At 43.1% G+C, this 21,125-nt stretch overlaps 1 protein-coding gene across 1 annotated transcript in view; it reads right to left on the bottom strand.

Annotated features, from left to right (window-relative positions):
- Window positions 1–21,125, bottom strand: part of MAMDC2 (MAM domain containing 2) — a gene marked incomplete at its 5' end in the record, with an annotated part of 133,303 nt that overhangs the window by 36,316 nt on the left and 75,862 nt on the right. The window contains 4 exons of the mRNA XM_081103135.1: window positions 1,379–1,644; window positions 4,373–4,516; window positions 10,693–10,786; window positions 14,227–14,483. Coding sequence (XP_080959261.1) covers window positions 1,379–1,644; window positions 4,373–4,516; window positions 10,693–10,786; window positions 14,227–14,483 — 761 coding nt within the window. The remainder of the gene's footprint in view (window positions 1–1,378; window positions 1,645–4,372; window positions 4,517–10,692; window positions 10,787–14,226; window positions 14,484–21,125) is intronic.

The following is a 21,125-nucleotide window of genomic DNA, read 5'->3' as shown; positions in this document are numbered from 1 at the left end:
CAGGAAAAGAAGTGGAACCAAAGTTTGAGTTCCAGGGTAGGAAACGGCCAGGGAAAGTCTGACTCTTCATTTTACCCCTTCTCTGAAATACTGTTTGTATGTTATTTCCTTCTGTATATGTCAACATCAGTGAGCTTTGGTTTCCTGCCCTTCTTAAGGCCAGCCTCTATGATGGATGTCAAATGGCCTCTCCTCTCCCAGGAGCTGGCTCTCTTTAGCAGGGACCTGTGGAAACTGGGGGCCACCTTCAGACACGTGTCCCGAGTTTGTAGTGTACCATCTCCTCATAGGCATGGGGAGTTCCTCCCGAGGCTGTGAGAACTTCCCTGCCCCCACTGGGTCTCCATCCTTTTTTTCCTTAAGTAACTGGGGAGGATCTGTTGCTGGGAGGGATGGAGGTCAGCCTAAGAAGACAAGGGAAGATTCTCTGAGGCACCCTTAGTTGATGGAGGGCTTGCTCCTATTCCATGGGAGTCAGGTAAGAGCAGGGACTGGCTCTAAAGAGGTGGGCAGGTTCCTAAACGAGCCACGTGAGCAGAGGATATGGGGGGAAAGGGTGGAGTCGGGTACGTGGGGGCAAGAATTAGAATCCAGTGTGCTCTGAACCTTAGCCCTCCAAATACCAGCACAGTGGGGCCTCGATTTGTCACTATTTTTCATATGTCCAATTGGTAGAATCACTCCTGTTTTTCTGTACTGCCTTTCTGTGAGATAGTGAGGTGGTATGCTGTTAGTTCCTTACGTATCTGTATCTCACTTTTCTGTCATCTGTGACCTCCTTAAAGGTGACTCTGAACCTCATTTATCTTTATATCCCCTGGACTGAGCATATACCTAGTAAGTGCTGGTTGAATCAAGAAATAAATAAACAAATGGATGAATGAATGAATAAATGAAAGTCAAATGAATGAATGAATGAAATGTTTACTATAACCTCTTTTGAAAACAATAGCAAAACAGAGTATGGACTACAACAAAATTCCATTAATTTCTGGTGCATCCCTGATTGTGTGAATCTGGTGCAAGTGTGTGCGTGTGTGTGTGCGTGTGTGTGTGTGTGTGTGTGTGTGTTGTGGCTTCAAACTAAAGTTTTGCTGCTAAACTTGGACTGTTAACATATTCCCTGTCTTTCGACTATTCTCAGAGAACCTGAGAAATAAATGACAAGCAAACTCCCTAGGTGGCCATGATTCTGAGACACAGATAACTGGAAAGAACTGAAGGATATAATTGGCTCTGGCCGGGGACAGCGTGTGGGAGTGGGCTGTCAGCTGGAACAAGGAAAATAACACATCGCCAGTTGAAAATAATTAAACAGAAATTCACTTATGCAGTCCAGCAACTGCAAGCGGACAAAGGGTTGTGCAGGTTCCTGTACCTTGGTAGGCATGGGCTTCTTAAAGGCGATCTCCGCTTGCATCCAAACGCCCCTTGGGGACTCCAGCACAGACCAGATCTTCTCTTGAACCACGTGGTTCTCTTCAAAGAGATAAACTGCTAGAGTGTCACTCATTTTTAAGAAGCCATAGATGGCGTAATAAAAACGTAGACAATACTGCAAGTTTCCCGGCAGGGAGGGACCGTAGAGCCTTCCAATGTAGCCAGGCTGAGACGTAAACTTCGTGTTGGCCAGCAAGTAATACCCTGTGAACGGGACAAAGCAGCAGTGTATCAGCCAGGACAAGTTTAATAATGTAGCTCAGATTACCAAGTGGGACAACTTGGTTCAAGTCGTGGAATTGGTCAAAAGACTATTTCCACAGGCTTTACATGGTAAAGCATTTTCTAATATTTGGCTTGATGATAGAATAGTCTTATACTATATTGCCAATAAACCTTCTCCAATTCTAAGTAAACTTCATAAGCAAGTATAGATTTCCAACTGCATATGCCCAGATTCTGGTCATCAATTAGGAGTTATAATTGTTGACTGGGGGTCAAACAGCAGCCTTAGACTGAGCACCAGTGCTGTCACAGTGAGCATAAAGCCCAGGGCAGATTTTTCCATTCTCTCTGCGGTGACCATTGGAGATGGAGAGGTTGCAGGCTGGCCTGGCAGTCCTGGGTGAGGGAGGGTTAGTGTGTCTGTGCAGAGCCTAGTCCTCCCTCGGTCATATGTTAAACCTGCCCCTGATGGGCAGGTTTTGAATCAGATGGACCTTCCCAGATGCTGAAGATCTATATCTTTCCCTTATTCCTTCTAAATAAAATAAAGAAAAAGGAAATAAATGACTTCCCTCCCACCTGCTTCTCCACCTCCATAGTAAAAAATAATAAAGTCCTCACCTAAAGTTGTCGATAGATTCTGCGACTTAATTGAAAAGACATATAATGAAATCAATTTTACCAAAGGCTAATTGATGCAACAAGAGTTAGGTTCCTACAGCATCTCATCAACATTAAACAATACGCATTGAATAAAATGAGTCATTTGAGGACCTGCTGTACTGCACATGTTTTCTTTTCCTTCTCTGCTCCTCTCCCTTTACATTTTTTGGGGGGTGCCTCAGTCTTTGCTATATAGTTAGTTTTACCCAGTTATTTAATTCACTTGGGAAAAAGTTCTATTTCACAGGAGTGAGATTATGAATTGAATTGTATATGCATATGTCAAAGCCCTAACTGCCAATGTGACTGTATTTGGAGACAGGGCCTTTAAGGAGGTAATTAAGGTTAAATGAGGCTATAAGGGTGGGGGCCTTAACCCTATGGGACTGACGTCATAAGAAGAGGAAGAGACACCTGAGATCTCTCTCTGCGAGGACACACTGAGAAGATGCAGTCTACACACCAGGAAGGGAGGGCCCACAAGAAACCAATGCTGACAACACCTTGATCTTGGACTCCCAGCCTCCAGAACTGTGAGGAAATAATTTATGTTGTTTAAGTCACCCAGTCTATGGTATTTTGTAATGGCCGCCCAAGCAGACTAATCCAGGGGACCACACAATAGCCAGCCATCTTTTTGAAGCCTACATTTAATCACTCTCTTCTCTACTTAACACCTTTCAATGGCTTCCCATTTCCTTTATAATAAAATCCCAAATGCTTACTCTGGCCTACTACACCCATAATCTGTCTCCCTCTCTAACTCATTCTCCTCCCTATGGTGGTGCCTCAATAACCTCCAGTATCTTGGAGAGTCCAACTCTTTCCAAGCTCGAGGTCCCCACAGATGCCCTCCCTTCTGCCTGGGTGACCCCCACTATCCTGGATAATTCCCACTCCCCTCAGAAGGGGACTCCCTGAATCCCCAACCAACAATAGCTTTTTCCCCTCTATTCTCTCTGAGAGCTCACTCTTCGTTTCTTTTATTGCACTTACCACAGGTCATAATTATGAGTTTATCTGTGTCTATATTTGTCTAATGTCTCTCCTGTCCATTGAAATGACTGTCAGCCACACAGGACAAGCTTCATACCTGACTTGCTCACTATTGTATCCCCCAGGAGTTAGTCTGGCCAAGGTCAGAATAGGTTTTTGTAGGGCCTGTGCTTATACAAGTTAAGCAACCTCTGAGAAAAAAAAATACAAAATTACAAGTATAATCTTGCAAAGGCCCCCTTCAAGGCAATTCTCCCCAGTGCCCAGTGTGTCAGTAATTGTCAAATACATAACCGAGACACTAACCCTTTGAGAACCAGCCCTTTCTACCAGTGTCTACTGGCATGAGCTTCACAAGGGAGCCATTAAAGCGATATGTGATCCAGATACAGGGAGCTCACACTGGTTTCTAAGAGTCCCTTGTAGATAATCCATCAAGTACCCACCAACATTTCCAACAGCTTTTATTCCCCCACAATATATATCTTTTCTCACAGTGAAATATCCATGGCATAAAATTTACCCTTTCGATTATTTTCATGTGTACAATTCAGTGGCATCTAGTTCATTTCCTATGCTGGACAACCACCATCGTTGTTCAGTCCCAGAACATTTTCATCACCCCCAAAGGAAATTCTACACCCATGACACAGCAACTCTCCATTTCCTCCTCTTAGCCCGGGGCAACCACTAATCATTTTGTCTATAAATTTGCCTATTCTGAATATTTTAGATAATTGGACTCTGGTAGCTTTCTAAAGGTACTTCTCCATTTAAAGCGAAGAGCAAGATAATTTCCAAAGAGTTGGCTATTAATTAATTGGCAAATATTATTGCTAGCCCAGCAACTTGAATTCCAGTTTTAAAAAATGGTCAAATGCAAGATTAGCAATTGTCTTTGCCTCTTTACAGCTGCCTTCTTCTTCTGTTTGAAGTCTTGGTAGATGTGGGATAAGAATGGAGAATGGAGCATGAACAGTACCCCCACCTTGCCCATCTGCTCCATCCCCCTCCCCCAAAGTCCCCACAGGGATGATTCCTGGTTTACCTAAGCCAGAAGTGTGGTCACCAGCCCGATACATGTTTGGTTTTACTTTCACTCGGGCCCAGCCCGGACCTTCTTTATCTTGGTAAAAGTTGCAGAGATCCTCCTCAAAATTGCAGCTGGCTTCTATGGCACTGAAAGGAAGCTCTAAGCAAAGCAGAACCAAAGTTAAAGTGTGCTTAACCCAAGGCTTTCAAAGGACTTCACCAACTGATTGACAAATACATACACATTTGTACCAGGAGAAGTAAAACACATCAAAATATTTTCAACCTAATGGCACGGTGACAGGTTAGCATCAAACCAACTTGTCAGCATGGCAGGAAAACTGTTCTTTTCCTCCCTAAAGGGATGGAAGAAGCTCCTTTCACATTCTATACAAAAATAAAGCAGTGCCAGACTTCAAAAGAAATTTCTTTTCATGATGTAAAGAGTGTGCATATTTATTCATATACTTCTTTGCAATTCAAAATTCATTCATACAAAATTAAAAGGAAAGAGAAAAGATAGGGATTTGAGGAAATTCTTAATTTATCTTTAAGACAGATATTTTAGAAATAATATTTTCCACAAAGAATTTTCTTTTGTTGATCAATCTCTGTGGCAGAAGCACAGCCACCATCTATTTATAATTGACATTCTTAGTAGGAGCTGATCTGCTGGGAGAAAATCATTACTTAGTATAAATCACACTGTGCAAAAAGATATACCAATTCTGTCACCGATACTGCTATTTTTCGGGTTTATGCTGAGTTCCAGTATCATTTACCTTGGTTTATAAATGCCCTCTCATTCCAGATTGCCGGAGGGAATGGCATATAAATTATTTCTGTTCTTTTAAGAATAACTTAGTCCTAGCAACAAATTATTGCAGACCTCACTGGGAACCAGACTTTGAGACACATTCAATGTAGCTGAGTGGGATCCTGTGCTGCATGCTGACATTGCGGTACTGGTCCAATCTTTTAGGGCAAGAGAGAGGGGGCACTGTTTTGAATACTTGGAAAACCATCCTTAGAGGAACATTGGAGTTCTTGGAGCAGTGATCTAATGAAACAGGGAGCTGTTTAGGGACAAAGACTAGTATACTCTCAATTTATCAATTTTCAAAGCAAAAAAATATTCAAGTGGGCTGAGGAATTGGCCCAGATTAAGGGGACAAAAGAGGCAGGACAACTTGATCCAGGAAACCAACAGTTATAAATTGGCATTATTGGGGCCATTGGTAAATTAGTATATGGGCTATCGTTTAGTTGATAATATTCTATCAGTGTTCAGCTTCCTGAAGTTAATCATGTTGGAGAACATGTTTGGTTTTAGAAAACATACATCGAAGTATTTAGGGGCAAAGGGGTATAATGTCCACAACCTACTCTTAAGTGGTTGATAAAGCAGATGATGTTAACAATCTGTAAATCTGAGTGAAGAGTATACCGGAGTTGTTGATAGTATACTTGCAAATTTTGTCTGAGTTTGAAATGATACAAAAACACCCAGTTCTAAAAACACTAAGCTAAGAAAAAACACCACCAACATTACAAAGAAAAGAATAGGAATGTTCCTGTACATCTGGAACCTGACTGTGTCTCAGATGACACACCCTACAAGGGCAGAGAAAGAGCACCCGACAAGCCAGGGAGGCCTCAGCTCTAGGATCCGTAGGTTAGCCCCACACTGCTCGGCCTGCCTGTCAGCATCAGGCAGTATCTTTAGGCCATGAAGACAGTCTTTCAAAAATGAAAATGATGTCATACAAACAAGGACTCTTTGACATCCCCCATGGAGATTTGGTATCATGGGAAACCCCATGATGGTCTCCAGTCTTAGTCATCCCTCTGCCACCTAGTAATGAAAAAACAAAACAAAAAAACAACAACACCAAAACCAAAACCAAATGAAAATTTAAAATCTACAGAAAATGGTATGGCATTCCCAAAGCCATGCTCAATGAGAACGGCAGGTCAGTGAAATTGCTCATCAAGAATATATAGCACAGAACATGCCCCTGGGAGGCCACAAGAGAGCCAGAACCCATTTATTAGGTAATTAGGAGAGGGTGGGAGGTGGTATTAAAACTTGAAAGTAAGCAAAGATCACCTCTCTCCATGGTCACCAACTGAGTCATACAGAAAAGATTTTTCTGAGGATGAGATTATATTCTTTTGCTAAATAATTTAGTCCTAGAAATGGATTTGTCCAGGATTCTGAGAAGTTTTCATAAAACAAAAATCTCAAAAGCATAATTCAGAGCCTAAATCTTTTCCACCCAGAATGCTTTTTCAACCATGAGATAGTCTCTAATTCCTGAAGATGGGGCCAGAGGACCTGTTTGTGGCCTAACATGAGCTCCTCAGATCTCTGAGGTGGGGAGACGCCTTTGCTTCAGGCTTGTTTCAGAAGCACCTGGCCAGGCGGTGGTCACAATTGAGCTGCAGGGGAGTGTTAATGACGTATTTGAAGCATAGGAAGGATCTGGCAGTTGGAAGCCAACCCCCCCACCCCCACCCCCCCAAGCAGTAGCTGATCAGAAAACAAAGTCCCTAGCAAGGCACCAATAAGCATTACAATGTAAGATTTAGTTAGTCCCTTGCCTTTTGACATTTGAACTTTTCAGAAATGAAAGGCTTTGAAGATAGATAATCTAATCAGATGGAGGGTTACTGCAGTTTGAGAAGAATGGCGGCAGCGTTTCTCATCTTTTGCTCTGCTTCTTGGAGTTCATGGTGAGGAACACAGTATCTGTCCTAGAGATTTAAAAGCTCGCCAGCCGCTGTGCAGCTAGGGATCTGGGTGCCATGTGCTCTCTAGGCTGCTGAATTAGCACAGTGATTTTATTTAGCAGGAGCCAGCGAGGCCGGGACAGCTCCAAGAGGCTTGGGGAAGAGAGTGAGTGGGACCTGGCACCAGACCAAGGAATCATGACGGAGCAGAGGCTGGGCCAGTGACCAGGCTGGGGAGACGCTTGAGGGCCGCTGAGCTAAGGATGGCTATGGCAACTTCAGCTGTAACCAAGGCAACAACTGGAGCCAGGTTGTCAGTTGAACAAGAGATCTGGGTAGTGTGTTGTTATTGGTGAATAATGAGATTGGTCAAGATTGGGAGTTAGGCCCAATTAGGCCCCTCCCAGTCCCTGGCCTTGGTATGGGGTGGACCCAACCTCAGAAAGGAGTTGGGCCTGCACGGGGCAGAATGGTGAAACTTTCAGTTTGAGGTTGAGCATTAAGGCAGGATTCCTAGAAGTGAATGGAATCACCTGTCAGGCATTCAAGATTTACAACCTAAAAGGAGAGCTTCCTATGATCTAGATCAGTAGTTCTCAACCTGTGGGTCGAGACCCCTTTGGCGGTGGAACGACCCTTTCACAGGGGTTGTCCAAGACCATCCTGCATATCAGGTATTTACATTACGATTCATAACAGTAGCAACATTACAGTTATGAAGTAGCAACGAAAATAATTTTATGGTTGGGTCACAACATGAGGAACTGTATTTAAAGGGCCAGAAAGTTGAGAACCACTGCTCTAGATCTAATGGTGGAAGGGAGGGATCCTGGGGGGGGGGGGGGGGCGGGGAAGGCAAGTGCTGGAACTCACGGTGGGAGGAGTGCGGTGGTCTCACGGTTCTCTGGAGCACCCTGGAAATACTCGGGGAGCAACATGACATTGGTGTTTAACCCCTGTGACTCTGCGATGTGTTCAGGTCGGGGAAACTGGACTAAATCTAAGCCCAACCAGATGGTGGAGAGCAGACGTTCCATGTGTTGAATTAATTCCTGTCTCGGCCTACTAGGGAGGTGAGGGGGGATGCTAGATCCAGCTGGGAAAAGCACAGACAGCAAGTCTGGAGCTAACCAAGATAAAGACAAAAAATGTTGGCACCTGCTATGAAACAGAAGGGCATAAACTATTTGAGAAATGTAAGATGAAGTATGAAAACCAAAGGGCTCAGCTTCTAAGACTCTGAATCTGGCTCACAGCTGCGTAATGAAAGGCACAAGCAGGCTCCAGCTCCCACATCCATCAGGGCAGCGGCCTTTGCTGGTTCTCTTTAGTTTCAATCCGAGCCCCTGTTCTCTAGGGAATAGATGGGACTATTTTGAAAATTAAGTAAATAATATTAAGTTTCATGATCAAGCAGTTTCTGTGTGCCAGTCTGCTGAGGCCTTCATAGACATTAACTCATCAGTCTTTCTGACAACACTATGGAACAGATTCTTCCATCCTGGTCGTATAAATGTGGAAAGAGTGGCTTAATTAATAAGCCCAAGGTCACACAGCATGTAAGCGGCAGCGTAGGGATGTGAATGCAAAGTCCTGGCTCCCGAGCGCACCACTATGATCATGTGTTTAAACCATTTTAAAGCAAAGTTGGTACGTTGGGAGGTTCTCAAGGCCAATTTGGAGTCTTGATTAACCTAACTATAGGCCAGTGATGGCAAACCTTTTGAGCTCAGTGTGTCAGCATTTTGAAAAACCCTAACTTAACTCTGGTGCCGTGTCACATATAGAAATTGTTTGATATTTGCAACCATAGTAAAGCAAAGACTTATATTTTTGATATTTATTTTATATATTTAAATGCCATTTAACAAAGAAAAATCAACCAAAAAAATGAGTTCGCGTGGCACCTCTGACACGCGTGTCATAGGTTCACCATCACTGCTATAGGCTGTCCCTCCAAAATGTAAACACATCAATTGATGTTTCTTTATTTTCAGATTTAACCCATTGGAGTTAATAATTCTTCAAAGTGTGTATACACTTATTTGGGATACCCTGTATATAAAAATGTGGAGGAAGGGTCTTTATGTGGGCTGGGTTTTACAGACTGAGGGGCCACAAGCCCTTTTAATACATGGTCCTTATTTGCGATAATGTTGGGATCTCTCTCTTCCGGTCACCACTCAGTAGGAAAGAACACACATATATTCTGTATCTTTTTAAAAGGGAAAGTATTTCCAAACATTAGTTCAAAAGTGGCTCAGTAGATTCTGTGACCTCCCAGCTGCCTCTTCACGCCCTCTAGCCAGTGCAGATAATGAATAAACACCTCCTTTTGCACACATGTTACTTGGAAATATAAACGTTCAATATAAATGCCTAGTGACAAAGAAAAATTTTCTAAAAATAATGATAATGAGGTTGTAAAACTACTATTGAGATATTAGCTGGAGATGGGATTAGGGAGCAATCAGATTTCAAGAAGTAAACAATTTTGCCTTCTGTGTTCTGCTACATTAAGAGACTCTTTTAGTCTTTGATTACAGTTTAGATTAAATAATTTTAATGAACATACATAAATCCAGTCTAGTTCTTTCCATTTCACTAGCTTTTATTTAAAAATTAGAATCAGTAAAAATAATATTTGGTTTCATCAAATTAGTATGTTTCTCTCTAACTTTGGGGTAACAGTTTAGCCTGAATAGAAAATATTATCTTTCTTGAAAGTCCTCCTGCTTGTCGAATATATCTGAAACCATATTAAGTTAGATATGAACTCTATCTTAAGTGAAAGCCAAGACTATAAAGGCCAAGTTCAAAAATCTACTTTCCATAGTCTATAACCCAAAAGAAGGGCTCAAAAATAAAACGGGAAGACTACAGTATCTCCTTGGGGTCCCTCAAGGAAACAAAGTCACTGAAGTGTAAGGTCAATTGCATTTACCTGAGTTATCATTAATACAGCGTCAGACTTCTTAGTCTAAAACATCTGTTTTCTAATGCACATTGAAATGGTTTGCTTACCTATTTTTCCAAAAAGTAAAAATTTCTTCTTTTCCAATCACCAAGTTTATAGAAATTACAAAGTTAGCCATGATAAAGTAACCTGAGGGTTCACTTAGAAAGAGAATTTAAATTGAGTACATAATATTTAACAAAAAACCATCATATACTAATATCTTTAAACATGAGGACATTTATAGGTCTTGGATACATAACATTGGAAAGAGTTTCCATAATTCTACTCAGTAGATTTTGAGTTATTTCCTACCTACCCATCCACCTGTCTATGAACTCAAGATTTTATCTATTAAAGAGAAAGATGTGGAAAGAATGAGTATTATTTAATTTTCATATCCTAATAGGTAGGAAGATGAAAGCTCCTTAGTACCTGACCAGGGCCTGTGGTGTCAGAAAAATTAGATTCACTCTGTGAGAAGAAATAAAGAGTAATATAACCAGTCAAGTGACTATTCAGTTAAATAATTTTTTAAGGATGAGATCATAGAAAAGGTAACGAAATTAGAAAGCATTAAGACAAGTCCTGACCACAGGCATCTATTGAGAAGGAAAATTCCAAATGTAAAGGAAAAGAATGCTTACCTGTCTGGTTTTGACAGTGAACAGGAGAGAAAGAAATATCATCCAGGGCAACATATCCTCCGTTGGGACCATTGAAAGCAACTTCAAAAATAAGCTGCAGAGGAAAATGACATAGTGTGCTCCAGCTCCACATATTTTCTCTTAGGCTTAAGTGCTCTTAACCATGATGTAGAATGATGTGTCTATAAGCCAGGAGATGCCAAGTTATAGGTACTTATGTCCCTAAATAGAGGAGTTTGGGCAGCTCCCTCCTCAACCCACAGTCTCTTTTAAGAAGAGTAAATACTAAGTCCTAAGTTGAATTTTATTGAACTTTGCCCCTTCCCTGAGCGTCAGCTAAAGAACCGATGTCACTTCCCCAAAGAATTACAGAAGTGACAGTTTGCATTATGAACTTCAGCTAGAGACAGGCTATTTGCAGAAAGCAGGTTAGGTTCCCTCCCTGCACTTCACAGAGCACTAAGCCCCTCTAAGGCCTCTGCCTTTTTCATACATGAAATTCTATGTGAGGGTCCTGGACAAAGATGATGCAATCAATTCTCCTGATAGATAAGACATGATAAGGCCCAGAAATTCTATACTAGATGTTAGAATTCCAGGAATGTCTGAATGGCTAGAAAGAACATGGGGTTAATGCATTATCCTCTTTAATTTTGCTCTTCTCTCTGACACCAACTCTGAGTTCAATCAACCACCTTCTGCCTGTAACCAGGGGGATCAGGTGTGCTGGGCACAGCATTCACCTGTATTGGGAAAACCACCCGAAGTGTGAAGTCCACTCTTGTGAATTGATAACAGTGGTGAGCATGAGCTGAAACTCAAATGCCTACAAAAACCAGGCAGGTCATGACCTGGGTTTGGGGTGATGGAGTAAGAAAGGGTGCAGACCGTGGTGAAAAGGGTTTGGCTACTACTTTGTCAGTTGCTGTCGTGTGGGAATTCAGGCCTAATATGTCTGGATCTACCAAATTGTCAAGAGGGCCCAGATCTCTAGATTTTTACTTGAAATCTTTGGATATTTTTAAATGTTGGTAATTAATTTAAAAATTAAAACAAAGAAGCAAAAAATAAACAAACACCTCTACAGCAGCTAGGAAAATCATTGTGGACTAGATTTGACCCACGGGCTTCTAGTTTCAGCCTCTTCTGAACAGAATAGTGTCTTGGAGGCAGACAGACCAGAGTTCAAATCCCATTTCCATTGGTTACAAGCTCGATGACCTTGGGTACATTGCCAAACCTCTCGGGGCCTCGCTTTTCTTATTTATAAAATAAATATAATAACACCAACCTTGTAGGACTGTTGAGATTCAATGAGAAGATGTACATAAAGATCAGAGCATGCAGTCAGATGCATCATGAGCTCTGAATTAAACTCATGCCTTTTTCTTGGGTTGACCCTGAGCCCAGCTAGCCACTAATTGGCTTGTGCAGGCCCTTTCTCTCCTCTGGGTCTCAGTTTCTCCATTTTTGAAAAGAAAAAAAAAAAAGAGTTTGGACAAGATGGTTCCTAAGGTCCCTTTCAGCTTAACAACAGTGGTCCTGCAAAGGCCAGGGACCTGGACTCAGCAAAATCCATGAGGGGCCTGGAAGTTTATCTCTGGCAAGGCAAGAAGTGCTGAGGACAAAGGGAACAGATGTGGGCAAATGAGAAGGGGCAGATGAAGTTTACACGCTTAGCACTGGTCCATGAAAGCCGATAAAGGGCGTGAATGGCAGAACTTATCTTACAGAGCAGGCAAATGAGAATGATTATTTCGGATCAGAATATGCTCATATGCCCATCACAGCTCATGTGCCACTCTCTTGCTCAGAAAGAGGGTCTCAAATGCTTGTTTGCCTCTTTAAAATTCATCGGACAATACGGTGACATTAAATTCACTGTTTTCTGCAGGATACGTTTCTTTTCCTGGCAATTACTGAGAGCAAATAATGCAAGCATAATGAGTTCAGACTACTAGAGCAAATGACACACGTGTGAATCAAAAGGATATATAGTGAAGTTTAGTAATGCCCAGCATTGATTTTTTTAAAAAATTGACGTCTCATCCAACAAATGTTGCCTAAGGAGTTTATGGTTGAAGCGAAAGAGTTCACAAAGAAAATGCTGTGTGTGTGGGGGGGGGGGGGGGGGGAAGAGAGAGAGAGAGAGAGACTGACTCATTTGACTTTGAAAGAAGGAAAAACTATTTCTGAAGCAGTAATGTGCATTTCTCTTTCTCCATGTAACCCAAGCTCACAGAACATTTTCCACTGAGCTGTGAGAGCAAACCTAGGCCTGGTCAGCCTTTGGGAGGGACACTGGGCTCTTTCTGAGCTGTATTGGGGGGAAAAGGGGTCCTCAGAGGGTCAGAGGAGTGGCAGGCCATCAGTAGACAGGACATGACAGAAACCAAGACCCAACCCCAACCCTCTCTGAAGCTCCACATCAGGCGAGCAGATGGCACCACCAAAAAGCACCAGAGGATAATCCCCTCCTTTTGCACCTTCAAGGGAACAGGGAAAGAGATTGTAAAAAGCACAAAGTGAAAAGCAGGGGACAATGATAACCCGTGGTAACTAAGACTCTGCTTATAGCTCCAAATCTGCAACCCCACTGCTGCCCCACTGATCCGAGAGGTCCTAGGGGTCCTCAGACAGAGCTGGGCCTCTCCTTCAGCTTCCGGTCAGATTTCAGTTCAGGGACTTTTCTACGTGCCCTGGCACTCACCAGCTGTGTGACCTAGATGAGAAACATCAAACTCCTCAGACTCTCCATTTCTCTTTCTCATTGGCGATATGGGGATATTTATCTACTTCATTGGATTGTTGTAAGTACTAGAATATACATATGTATTAATCTATATGATTAGAAAAAAAGGTATTTTAAGGAAAAACATCAAAATGTTCATTGTTCTCATCTTTGCCAGGTTGGCCCTGGCTATTTTAGTTTGTTTTGCTTTCCTGAATTTATTAATTCTTCTGCATTAGACATTCGTCACTCATGTAACTATAAAAGTTTTAAAACCAAACGACCATTGTTTCAAATTCAGACCAAAGTCATAACTTTAGTTCTGATTTTTATGACATTATTTATACCATAAAAGAGAAAAGAAGAAAAATATTATTTTTCTAGGAAGACTATTCCTTCAAATACGGGAATAGAAATAACCTTCCTTATAATACCCCTTATAACTGCTCGTAGGAATGAAAGTTCAAAAGTGACTTTCACTTAGAAGGCATTGATCTTTTTTGACCTTCTACAGTGCAAGGTTCAAAGGAGGGTGGGCCCCCCAAATCTAGTTGGTGACAGACTTTTCCATATCTGTCCTTAGAAAAAATAGTCATGTTAGAAAATGAAGGTGATAAAGGAGGAAAGCAGAAGGGAATACAAAGAAGGGAGAGAAGTGGAGGGGGCCGAGGAAGGGGAGAGAGAAAAAAGATTGAGATACAGCGGAGAAGAATGAGTGTGAGACTGTAGCACCTCCTGACCTCCATCTCTATGTGGGCAGCACCCTGCATTGTGGCCGGGTCAGGGCCCATGGGAACACCTACCTCCATGGGGTACGGGGCACTGAACTCCACTTCAGCGAGGTTCCAGGCAGGATTCCCTGGGCTGTTGGTTTTCCAGATCTCCTCATAAAGGCCGGTCACATCCCGAGAATACAGGGAGAAGACATTGTCATTCCCCTGCTGGAGTTGGTAATAAAACGACAGGCAGCCAGACATGGGGGCTGTGGTCATGGGGGAGATGAGCTGTGCCACCTCCTGGAAGTGCTTGATGTAAACCGAGTCCACGTACATGTAATGGCCTGGAGACCACAGAGAAGAGAAAACACAGCATCAGACGGGCTGGGAATTTCAGCTTAAATGGTGGGATTCTGGGATTCGCTCGGAATCATCCAGTGGGAGTGATGGAGAGGAAGTGAATGGGTTACCGATGAAAGAAGTTTGGCTGTGGGTTGATGAAGGGTGCACCTGGGAGAGAAATACATGGAGTTCACTGTGCTCTGCTAAATACAAGATAAGAACCACTCTTTTCCTGTTCCTTACGCTTGACTGAAGTAAACATCCATATAGAAAGGTAGATATATCATCTGTAAAGTGCTTGAGTTTTCCCAAGCTGAACACAGCTGTGGAAAGGAAACAGAACATTACCCCAGGGAACCCCCCTCCCCCCCTCCCCCCCCCCGCAAGCCTTCTTTGAGTTATAAGGATTCTAAGAACATGCCAAGTGTACCACCTGTTTCTAAAAAGGCATAGAAGGGCTCTCCTATATGTCTTTACAATATATACAAATGTCACTGCATATTCTTTGAGAAACTAAGATTTAGAATTCATACTGGATAACAAGTTGTACCTCTTTAATAGAACATGTAGGTCAATCGACACTGCGGATAGGATTAGGATTTGGAAGGTGAACTTGTGATGCACACTTAGGAAGGCCTTGGTGGGCTCTGGACTCAGAGGCTGACCTCCATGGGAGGCATTTTGGTGAAATTGAGAAACGATGAGGCAGAATGGGGAGAGCCTGGATTTGGCATTGAAAGAACTAAGTTTGAATCCTGCTCTGTCTCTTACTAGCCCTGTGACCTCAAGGAAGTTACTGAATCTCTCTGGGCTTCAATTCCCTAATCTCTAGAATGAGAATCAAATACTTCTCTCATTGGGTTGGTATGGGTATGAAATGAGATTATGTATGCGAAGTCCTTGGCATGTGCCTGGCACATGGTAATTGCCTAACATAATTATAATGAAAGAAAACAATGTTACTAATGATTCTAGCACCACGCTTTCCCCATGGTCTGCTTTATGTAAAGAAGAGCTATTGTTATTAGCAATTCTGTCTGAATTTATTTAAGCTGCAATGACAAAGGAATGCTATGCAATGCAGCTTCCATAGAATGCTCTTCTATTTACAAGCTCAGAACAACTACAGCCTAATAATATCTTTGTCTTTATTACATTATGTCTAGTTTATAAGGATTCCTTTTATCCTTGGCAAAAAAGTGGTAAGGATATTAGGAAGAATATATGCATTCACACACTGGGTACTTACTTTGATCTAGCACACTGCCCAGTATGTGGTAGGCCCTCAACTGATGGTTATTCAAAGCATAAATATGGTCTCAGGAAGGTCCTCACGTCAACAAGGAAGAGGAGAAAGATGGACAAATCAAAGCTTTCTTTTTCCTGGTAGCAAATTGTCCAATCCCTGAATAACCTTTCTTGTTTAAAGATAATTTCTTAAGTCATCTTGCCAAGCCATGCAACTGTGAATACATGGAGATCACAAACTCTGCTGCTCAGAGGAGCCAGCTAGGTCAGGTGTATGACTGAAGTAGACTGGGTCAGAGAAGAAGACGCCATGCAGAGTTATTACAATATTATTGACTATATTCCCTATGCTGTATTTTATATCCCTGTGACTATTCTGTAATTACAATTGGTGCTTACTAATTCCTTCACCTTTTTCGTCCATCCCTCCAACCCCCCTCTCATCTTTACTTAGTTCCCCAAACCCCTTCCCTCGGACAACTACCAGTTCTCCAGAGACGAAGTTTTTTGTTTGTTTTCAGAGAGGAAGTTTTTAATGCACTTCCTAATAATATGTCTTACCAATGAAACAATCTCTTTCCAAGACATGCCCCTGGGGAAACTGGGTAGAAGAGCCACCATGGAGGTGGGCTGCTCACATTTCCTTCAAGTGAATTTGCCTCATGGGCCACAACTGGCTGACAGCCTCCAGCTATCTCATGTGTGGCTCTACGATGGCCACACCACCCTGGGCTGTTCTCAGCCAGTGACCAAGCATAGCAGGGGCACCAGAGCAGGGCCAGTCTGTGTGACACGGGCTCTTCAACAACTCCCCACCGGCCTGGCCCCTCTTTCACAGGCGGCGGCCTTCCTGCCTGTGCCGAAGGCTCTCCCAAGGCTGCGTTATGACTCTCACCGCCATGGGCCCCTTTCTCCATAAAACATACTAACATTATGTTGTATGACTGCACTGGATAAAGATTAATATAATCCAGGCAGGGCTTATTATATTTATTATTGCATTTATTTTTTTCTTTTTCTTTTAAAATAAATAAAATATAAACATTCTCATAGATCCTGAAAAATGTCACGGCTCCTAGGCGCTGTGACTACCATGCCTAATGGGTATGTTGACCTGGCCCAGCTACTCCAGTTCTCTCCTCCTTTACCCTTCATAGTCATTTCCCCCGATTAGTCTCTTGCACACCCGATCCCATCTTGGTGTCTGCTTCTTGGAGGACCATTCTACCCAGGCTGAGGAACACCTCCAGACTTTCAGAGACTCTCAGTGAATCTGGGGGAGACCTCACATATCCATTTGTAATTATTCATTCTACTCCCAGAGTGCATGATAACTGTGCTTAGAGAAATGTCTCAGACCCTGTCCCATTATGAATTATCTTCCTGACCACCTTCTTTAGAGGCTAGTTATTCACCTGCTGAGTGAATAATATTTTAATCCCTGAATTTGCAGTTAAAGTCCCTCATCATCAACACATGCACAAGACACTAGGCCAACTGAGCCACAATCACATTTCTGATCCAAAAAAACATCCAGCAAACACAATGTGACCTGCCCAAAGTGAGTCAGAGAGGCTTCTGGGAATAAGAACAGGACTGCTGACAAGTCTCATATGGAACCACTAGACTAGACCACATCATTCATTCGCTGCCAATATTGGGTACTATTTACTGAGCATCTGAGTAAGACTAAGTTTTTCACTGAAAAACAAAAGGTAGCTCGCCATAAGTTTATCATCTCAGTTGAAGGGGTGGGGATGTTTCAGAAATCCCCAGGTGTCTGCCCAGGCTGCGTGTGTGTCATTGTTGGGTACAATCTGCTCTGAGCAATTGGCTGGGTGGGTGCAGGCACCATTTTATGTACCTTTCCAAGGGGGAATGAAGAAGGTACTGGAGTTCTTAGGAAATTATGTCTAGTGTCTGGTATTATGAGAATTTTCCTGCCCAGTTCAATGAGGCCAACCCTCTTATCTGGTTCTAGAGCCTCCAAAATTTCTGCGAGAGGCAAGTTTTATCAGATCCTTTAAGTTTGAATAGGATGAAACTAGGTATAGATGGACCCTATGTGGACAGGATCCTATAATCAACCTAATCATTGGGAATCCTGTAGACCACAGAGACTTTAAGTATCACATTTTAAACTGGAAATGAAAGAGTCTATGAAGGAAACAAGGGTTGCCCCATAAGTTTAAAAAGTGAGAAGTTTGTTTCCACTCCTCTAAGGTCTGAGGTCTGAGTTGCTTTGCCATGCTCGGATTGGGAGCCGGTCTATTTTCCCCTCATTCTGGATTATACACTAAAAGCCTGCACTTTTAAGGGGGGTGGGGGGAAACCCCAATAATTTCTAGTTCTGTTGAAAGATAAAAACTCTTAATGGTGCCAGCCAAAGCCGAGGCCCCCAGGGACCATGTCTGCAGTGACCGCGCATGTGCGTTTGCCTCTGAAGGGAAACTTCTCCCTTTCTTGAGCAGCCCCTGGATTAGCTCAACTTTTCACGTGGAATCCATGGCCCCTGCTAGTTCACCATTTCCCCTTGAATCAGGAGAAGAACTCTGAGGGAAGTTCCTGAACTTTTATTTTCAAACAGTCTGGCTAACCAGCATTCCACAAAGATTGCCCCTGGCTTGGCTGCCAGGCCAAAGGCGTCCTCTGACTCAGCTGTGATTGCGCCCTGCTGGCCACAGTTGTGCTCTAGTTGTGACGCCTGCGTCCGTGTCATGGTTGTCTGGACAAGCTGTCTCCCGGGCGAGGAGAAAGTCTGGTCTGCAGAATCGTGTGCCAGCTGGAAACACCCCCTGGTCTGCTGGCATTGTGAGGAGACAGCACCCAAAGATAGCCAGTCATCATGCCTGCTCTCCTAGTCTATGAATCCGACAGTTTCCTTCATGAATCTTTAGTTCTGTGGGTTTGGGTGAATTTTACTATAATAGAGTCAGATTCCCATAATCATCCAATCATTGGGGATCCTATAGGCCACAACAGTTTGCAGGGATGTCATAAATGTAAATGAATGTGAAGTGGAACTTCTTGTCTCTGCTAAGACTCAATGTCAAAAACAATGGGTGATAAGTGGGTCTATTTTCTAAAGAGCAGTACAGACCATCAATGTATAATGCACTCCATTGTGGCAGACCCGGCAGCTAAGCCAGCTCCACCAGATGTAGCTCACCTCTCCACCCAGCCTGTATGTATGTGACAAGGCCAGAGAGGGATCAGAGAGACTGGAGACAGAGTTTCTTTGAAGAGAGTTGTCATGGAGCTGACCTGCCATGTGTCTCCCCCCCCGCCCCCCCCCCGCCCTTCCCCCCCCTCCCCCCCGCCCCAAGGGAAGGGGAGGAAATGCTTCCCCATTCTTGCCAAGGGAGGAGACTTAAGGGAGCCGCTTGCAGAGGGGATGGAAGAGGGAAACTCCATGTAACCTCATCCCCACCCACACTTGCAGCAATTCCAAGTTCTTTGGGCCATGAGAGGAGGGTGGCCAGAGTTACTGGGGGAACTTGATGAGTGATAACTGGAGTTTGTGGGGTACAGAGACTGGTGTCTGACTCTTGACGATATAGATCTAAAGGCTGTAGGAGGGACCTGTGGTGGCCGAGAGGACAGAAAGCATTTTGTTGCCAGTGGCTGTACCTCTGAAGTTTGATGGGGCAAAGATTTAAGTTTTTCCTTCACTTCAGTGGGCAACTCAGGTGGTAGCTGGGCTAGGGGGCCTTAAAGGGCTCTTCTCAAAGGGATGGCATGTGTGCTGTTTGCCTCTCCAGCAGAAGGGGCTGACTGGGTATACCATTACGGATAGATGCTAAAGGGGGTTCCTAGAGAGTGCATCACCTTGCGCATTTGGCTTCCTGCAGGATAAAGAGCATCAAGTCCAGATTAAACAGCTCTGATCACATAAAACTTTTAGTCTGCTCCCCTTCCCTTTCTGTCCCACCCTTATCATGCTGCCCCCAACCCTGGAGAAGCCAGGAGCAGCAGAGCCAATGGGGGAAGGGCAAAGGGGAGAAGTAAGAAGAAATAAAGCACAAATGCTCTCCCTACTGCTCCATTGTGCTCTGGCTGGGGGAAGATTTCACTTGGGTGAGATTTTCGAATTTTGATTTGACTGAATTTCATTATTTAAGAGGAAGCTGCTAATACCGGAAATGGTAAGTCATCTAAGGACAGGGAAATCTAGCAGAGCTTGCACAAAGGCAAGGGGAAGAAAATTAACAAGGCTGCCTCCCTACTGAGTGCTAGGCAATGAACCCGACAGATCAATGCAGAGGGTGAATGAATAGGTGCTGTTAAGATGACGCTTGAGCTCAATCTGAACTGAAATGAGAAAAGAATGTCATGAGTTATGGAAGGATGATCCATCCATCTCAGGGTCTAGGATGGAACACAATAATTCTGACCTTATTTTAGGTTTTGAAACCTCGGTCAGCTCCTTCTAAAGTGGCACCCTAAGCAGATTGGATTTAAACAAATCTCAGCAAAGAAATGGATTTCCCTCATTATTTTTCCAGCAATTATCTTCTTTTTGCTAAGGCAGGTGGAAAACATAATGATCTGAGCTGTCAGTAGGTTCCCTCCTAAAAGATTTTATTTCACTGCATAAAATATTCAAAAAGAAAAAAATCCATATGTGATGAATCAGAATTGAGTAAGGAAAAGCTGACAGTATTCCATTGCCTCCAGTATTCCAAAGATGTCCCACCACAATTCGTACTGCGCACTTCAGCCATTTTCATCACTAGACAAGAATTTGGAGACACAGTGCTTATTTGAAAAATCTGACACTGTTATAAACAACAGCCGAATAAAGGAAAATTCATATCTACATCATATTTTTCAGATATTACATTCACTGTTCCCTTTTCTACAACATAAAGGTCAGAATCCACCTGGGAAGATGTCCTTCAACCCCTCTGAAGCACTAAAGTTTCAGAACCAGCCAGCACACAGCTTCCCTGGCTCCTTGCTGTTTGCCTCTCCAGTTTTTACCTGAAAGCAAAGGTAAAAACTGCTTCAAGTATACAAATGAACAGGAGATGAATTTATCTAAAGCAAAATCTGCTGCCGCAGGCAGATCTGAGCCATTTAATCTTTGCTTTGCCACCCAAATAGATAGAGATCAGGGAAAATCAATAGACCCAGTAGAAGGTAAATGTAATAAGGAAGGCAACCTCTCTCTCATGCAAAGCATTGGAGGGTTTTTTGTTTTCAAGAGTGATTGTGCTCAAACCTTTGAGTCACAGGGGCAGAGTGTTTTTCAAATAAAATATTTAAAAATCTGTAGAACTCATCTTTTTTAGCCCCATCACATATAGGGGAAAGTCTTACCTAGGAGTCCAGGTGCAAGGAGTGAGAATGAGTATGAGAGAGTGTGCTTGTGTGTGTGCACACATATGGGTGGG

The sequence above is a fragment of the Myotis nattereri genome (genome assembly GCF_964212035.1).
Source record: "Myotis nattereri genome assembly, chromosome: 12".
NCBI classification, from domain to species: domain Eukaryota; kingdom Metazoa; phylum Chordata; class Mammalia; order Chiroptera; family Vespertilionidae; genus Myotis; species Myotis nattereri.
Note: the sequence above shows the minus strand (reverse complement) of the source record. Positions and strands in the feature narration are given on the sequence as shown.